We start from the raw sequence: 6,699 nt of genomic DNA on the forward strand, positions 1-6,699 counted from the left end.
TGATGACCACAAACATTCAAAACACAATTTTACTTATTTTTATACCACATTTAGTCTATTTCATGTATGAAAATGTAGGTTAAAGTTGTGTAGTACCTGTCCCATGTAACTCGTAGTTAAACAAATGTGATACTATGGGCAGGGCCCTGGGTTTTTTTCTCAGGCAGGTGCTTCTGTATGTTTAAAGTTTTTTGTGATACCTGCATGTTACCTGTTACAACTCAAAATTAGTCGGTGCCTCCGCTGGTTAATATATAACTTATAAATATGAAAAATTTAAACCAAACAAATTAGGACTAAAGACACGTTATTCGAATAGAAACAAATTTTAGTAATATAAACATACATAATACATACAAATAAAACATATAAGATTAAGGGCTTTTCAAAACACGTTGTGTTTATACCTTCTTATTTAAAGATAAAAATAGTATTAAATAAAATAGCACCATAAAATAATACCAGCCTTTTACGTTTTTCCAAATCAGCCCTCAAATTAACTCAAATAGTTGCAGGCCTGGAGCGAAGCTTGGGAACGTTGTCGTCTAAAACTGGATGACCCGTTTACTTGCAAGCAAGCAAAAGAGAAATATAGCATGTGCAAACTGTTTTGGTTACTCCCAACCTCTTATATCAGTCAGCGGAAACCTCAGGAGTTGAAATGGCATGATGAGGGATGAAAAGGGGGTTTGATGAGTTGATGTTGCAGACAGACGTTGGTAGCTGCAGACCTCCACGTGGCATACGCTGTCGGCCAGAACTCTGATTATCTATGCTCAACACCAACTAATCAATAACTGATCAATAACTGATTTTAACATTGAACATATGTTATATCCTCCTGACTACTAGAAAAAAACTGTTTAATCAATATTTTTTTTAATTTCCCCGACTGTTTGAAGGGTAATGAGAAAACTTTGACAATGAAACTCGTTCTTCTTAACTGAAAAATACAGAATAAAATTCAGGAAATAGCAACAAATGTCCACTACAGAAGACAATTCTCAAACTTATGTTGTGGTAAAATGTTGTTATATTCATTTAGAAAATGGTTTAATGTGTTCTCAAGAGATATTATAAAGAAATATTACAATAATACTTCAGGACTACATTTGCACAAAAAGAAGTTATGCACTTACTTTTCCTCTTCTTATGAAATGTGATTGTGGTAATGAATGCCATTTTCCTTGAGGAAAAACAGGATGTTCCCAAGGCCCCACCCCTATAAATGTGGTACCATTCAAAGGCCCTGGATGTCCTTTTTAGAGAACAAAATGAGTGGGTTTAATAGCATGCAGGGGGATGGAGATATTCAGCTTTACAAATGTCCTCCACAGAGGACAAATTTGAACTACTGGTAGTCAGGAGGATATGAACTGAACATAAACTTTATAAACTAACAATGACTTAGGCCCAATCCCATTTCACCCCTTACCCCTACCCCTTGCCCCTTACCCCTTACAACGGAGCTAGAAGGTGTAGGGCTGAAAAATCAACCCCTACGAATTGGGACACCCCTTCAACAGTCACATATGTCATCAGTAGTCACTAAAGAACATTTTACACAGGAACTGGAAGAAACTAAATAAAATCAAAACAATAAATATATTAAAAAATATTAAACATGGGGCTAAAACAGGAAAAACCAGCAAAACTGCCGGCTGTATTTAAAAAATACTAGGAAAAACTATATTGTGCATCGTTGCCGTCTGTGAAGCTGAAATATCTCCCTCATCACTGCGTGTCAGTCTGATCTATGAGCAGTGAGCGAACCGCTGCTGCAACGCGACACTGCGTCTTCTTGACATATACGCCGGGACACCGACCCAGAAGTAATGCGGCCCACTGGGAATCCTCTAGAACTTCTTAGTTAGCCGGCATTGCTCTTAAAGTGTATTCCAGCATGAGAAATAAGAGGTTTAGCGTGAGAGCGTAAGAAGCCAGTCAAATGCATGAGTCTTACGGCCGATGCGTGACAGTAGCCCTGTAAACAAATGCAGCGTACCGGCTCGCACAGGTTAGTGGTTCACCACGATCTCGTGCTGCTACATGCTGCTGTCAAACATGACATGAGAGAGATCACTCCGCAAGAGCGTTCAGTCTAGATACTTCATAGTGAAACCTGTTGTCATACACAGTCTATGGTGAAGTAAGATGGGGGAGACTAATAAAATCGCAGCGGCAAACTTGTTGCGCTCATTTTTTCATTACAGTGCAATTAATTGACTTATTGCTTATCGACAGGCATATGTGGGACGTAATGTACGAATTTTGCATGCAATTAAAATTAATCGTGTGCTGGTATACTCTCTTTTACTCTGAGGCTGTTTTTTTTTGTGCGAGTGTGTGTTGCTCTGCACCTCAAGAAAGCGTGATGTGCGTAGAAACACTTGCTTTCTCATATAGAACAGGAAATTTTTCATACCCCTCCGTTTCAAGTGGGCCTCTGAAAAATCTTCGTTTGAAGGGGTATATAGCCCTACCCCTTACCCCTACCCCTCTGTCCTAAAAGGAATTGGGACACCCCTACCCCTTCACGTGAACGCGCAAAACGGAGGGGAAGGGCTATGGGGTAGGGCCAAGGGGTGAAATGGGATTCACCCTTAAACACTTTTTAGACATTTTTTTAAACTATTTATTGTTTTAATATTTTAAGCTTTTCCCCCAAAATACAAGGCAACTGTATCTGGGCTACACTTGTTTTGAATTAAGTGTGGCGTATTATTTTATTTTATCTAGATTATTTGTTTTAGTACATTTTAGTTTTTAGTTTGCATCCATGTGTAGCTGCCCAGGTGTTTTGTGTTCACTATAGTTTGCTAGCAACTCCTAGATTAGCTCATACTTCTGTCTGCTTTAGTTCAACTTGCAATCCAACTAAAAACATAGCTGCCCAGCCAGCATTACGTACCTAAGTTAGCATAAATTCAACTTCACACACAATATCAACAAGTGGCTACTACTGCTACAATCTACGAAGCTAGTAAGTTAGCCAGCGGTTTGGTGTCGGTTTAAGGTTATTGTTGGAACATTACAGCCGGTGGTTTAATGTTACGTTATACACCACCAAACGTTTTGTTAACTTATCACGTTGTCTTTGTGGTGAATTGTGACATGTCTCATCAGGTTTGTTGTCATAAGGTTTTTAAACTCCACTTCAGTGAAGCGAAAATGGGTTCACATATCACGTCTTCTCTTTCTCTTGGGCCCCGTGCAAAGCATGGCCATTGATGTTTCACTTTTAAATTTTTGCCATGAATCCACATCCTGTCTGTCCCTTGTGTTTGTGCGCCTGCACGCTGCAGGTTTGAAAGAGTGTGTGTGTGTGTGTGAGTGGCGGAAAAGCCGAGGAGACAGGATTTGACAAAATCATCTTCTTTTTTTTAGCTCAGTTTTTATTTATTGAACTACTTTTTTGTCTCATCTTTATTAGTCCACGAAAATGCATTCTGATTTAGTCCCAGTTATTGTTTATTAATGGGGATTTTAGTCTTGTCTAGTTTTCATCCGGTGAAAAATATGCGTTGACAGAAATATTTTCGTTTAGTTTTCATTAACAAAATTAACACTATGAAGTATTGATCATCATTCTTACTATTGATATCGACTTTAAAATTTTAGTATCGTGACAACCCTACCACCACCCAGCTGGTCTGGGGCTCCTGCTGCATGGGAACTGCTTAGGGATGTGTAAGTGAGTTAACATTGCTAGGTGGCTCCGCACCGGCTACAGGGGACTAGCTAGCTACTGGGTTAGCTACCACTGTGTGAAGCCAAGCTAAATCCAGACCTCCAGGGGTTAATGATTTTGATTTCCATTGATCATTCTTTTTTTTTACTGTTCTCAACACATTCTACTGTTTAATAAATAACGATTTTTGACTGGAATATTTCATTCAAGATCTAAGATGTGTTGTTCAAGTATTCTTAGTTTTCAGTAGTGTATAGACCTACACGTATATGACTGAGTCCCACTGTATGTCTGACAATAAGGTTCCCCATAATTACCTTTGTAATCTGAGCCCTGTATTTAATTGTACTGAGTGATCCGTTATTAACAGTCGACTAGTATTTTGGTCAATGTTTATACTGCGGCTGCTATCATTACTTCCATGATCAGACTGTTTCAGCCTGTCGGTGTGATTTCAAGATGATTTACGTTTATGTGGTCAATATAACAGTTTTAGTCAACAAGTGTTGACTACCATGCCAGCTTATTGTCACATGGGCGTCAGAAAAACACATCTTAACTCCATTTACCAATATTTCCTTTTACTGCCAGAATACTGAGTAGAACTTTGGTCAACCATGCCCAAAATCACTGTTCGATCCACTGGGCCACCATTACCTGGTAAATCTGGTATAGGGGGGATACACTCGATCAGGACCATTTTCTGTCTTTCTATGGCAAACTTGCCAGTTTTTGGTGGCGTTTTAATTCTACATGCAGATCAATCAGCAGGATTTTATCTGCTGTTGAGGAGAAGGTTTCTCTTATTCTGCCTCTAGCATCCCTCGTTTAAACAACTTTTCACTTCATCCACTCATTTGGACTTGTTAGACATCCCAGGTGTGTGCACCGAGTTTATGCAGGTCTGTCTTGAGTCAGTCTGGATGAAATCAGGCTGAGCTGCGTTCCTAGAACGACATGATGCTTCAGTAGAAGATGGTGCTGGTTTGACTTTTTCAGGCATCTCTCGAGCGACTTTCCTGAAACACCCCCATGAACAGGAAACAGAAACCTGACAGAGACATACTGTAAACAACTCATTTATTTGTACAACTTGGCTTCCACCATCAGCGTGTGACTGAATAACGGATTCACAATGTAAAGCACTTTGGGTGCCTTGATAAAGCACTAAATAAATCTAAACCATTAGTATTATTATTACTCTGTTATGACTAACAAAGTACATAGTTATATACAGTATTATTTAATTCAAACTCAAATATGTTGCGACAATCACCTCACAGTTGCTACAGAACAGCTGCAGAACAGTTTCTCTTCAGAGGGAGGTCATCTTTCTATTACTAAACTTCATAACTTTACTAAACATTTACAAGAAGTGGCTGCAAATCCCCCTACCGTTTGCCAAAACTTTACAAATATGCACAATATCATTTTGTTTTACCTCACAGGTCTTCTTAGTGATACCTTTGTTAATAAAGTTTTAATCCAGCAGTACACATTAGTTTTTCCACAACATTTGGTATAATTTTTTTAATAGTCTGAATGAATACAAGCTGCACCATCCTCCTGGCACATTTAAGGTTTCTCTCCAGTGTGAATACGTTGGTGCCTTTTTAAAGCACCTGACTGATTGAAAGCTGCTCCACACTGATCACACCTGTAAGGTTTCTCTCCAGTGTGAATACGTTGGTGACTTTTTAAAGAACCAGATATAGTGAAAGCTGCTCCACACTGATCACACCTGTAAGGTTTCTCTCCAGTGTGAATACGTTGGTGACTTTTTAAATGACCCGACTGATTGAAAGCTGCTCCACACTGATCACACCTGTAAGGTTTCTCTCCAGTGTGTATACGTTGGTGATTTTTTAAAGCACCAGCTAAACTGAAAGCTGCTCCACACTGATCACACCTGTAAGGTTTCTCTCCAGTGTGAATACGTTGGTGACTTTTTAAAGCACAAGCTAAACTGAAAGCTGCTCCACACTGATCACACTTGTAAGGTTTCTCTCCAGTGTGAATACGTTGGTGATTTTTTAAAGCACCAGATACAGTGAAAGCTGCTCCACACTGATCACACCTGTAAGGTTTCTCTCCAGTGTGAATACGTTGGTGATTTTTTAAAGCACCAGATATAGTGAAAGCTACTCCACACTGATCACACCTGTAAGGTTTCTCTCCAGTGTGTATACGTTGGTGACTTTTTAAATGACCTGACTGACTGAAAGCTGCTCCACACTGATCACACCTGTAAGGTTTCTCTCCAGTGTGAATACGTTGGTGACTTTGTAAATGACCTAACTCACTGAAAGCTGCTCCACACTGATCACAGCTGTAAGGTTTCTCTCCAGTGTGAATACGTTGGTGCCTTTTTAAAGCACCAGATATAGTGAAAGCTGCTCCACACTGATCACACCTGTAAGGTTTCTCTCCAGTGTGAATACGTTGGTGACTTTTTAAATCACCTGACTGACTAAAAGCTGCTCCACACTGATCACACCTGTAAGGTTTCTCTCCAGTGTGAATGCGTTGGTGACTTTTTAAATCACCTGACTGACTAAAACCTGCTCCACACTGATCACACCTGTAAGGTTTCTCTCCAGTGTGAATACGTTGGTGATTTTTTAAAGCACCAGATACAGTGAAAGCTGCTCCACACTGATCACACCTGTAAGGTTTCTCTCCAGTGTGAATACGTTGGTGATTTTTTAAAGCACCAGATACAGTGAAAGCTGCTCCACACTGATCACAGGTGTACGGTTTCTCTCCAACCTGAATCTTCTGACATCTCTTTGGTCGTGATGCACCAGTGAAAACTTTCTTACAGCCTCGACCACCTCGATGTTTAGGTTTTCTTTGGCCTCCATGTTTCTGTAACGAGCAGGAAGAAAACATTTACATTTCACCCAAACTAAGTATTATGGACAAGTATTATTCAACCTCAAGCATCTGGTAGGTACCACAAACTGATTCTTATTTACAGCTGGATGACTGCAGACACAGTAGCAGGA

General features: G+C 39.7%; 1 protein-coding gene across 1 annotated transcript in view; it reads right to left on the reverse strand.

The window, feature by feature from the left end:
- Positions 1-4,754: 4,754 nt before the first annotated feature.
- Positions 4,755-6,699, reverse strand: part of LOC121635284 (zinc finger protein 665-like) — a 645,425-nt gene continuing 643,480 nt past the window's right edge. Inside the window, exon 2 of the mRNA XM_041978418.1 lies at positions 4,755-6,559. Coding sequence (XP_041834352.1) covers positions 5,267-6,559 — 1,293 coding nt within the window. The 3' untranslated portion in view covers positions 4,755-5,266. The remainder of the gene's footprint in view (positions 6,560-6,699) is intronic.

The sequence above is a fragment of the Melanotaenia boesemani genome, chromosome 24 (assembly GCF_017639745.1).
Source record: "Melanotaenia boesemani isolate fMelBoe1 chromosome 24, fMelBoe1.pri, whole genome shotgun sequence".
NCBI classification, from domain to species: domain Eukaryota; kingdom Metazoa; phylum Chordata; class Actinopteri; order Atheriniformes; family Melanotaeniidae; genus Melanotaenia; species Melanotaenia boesemani.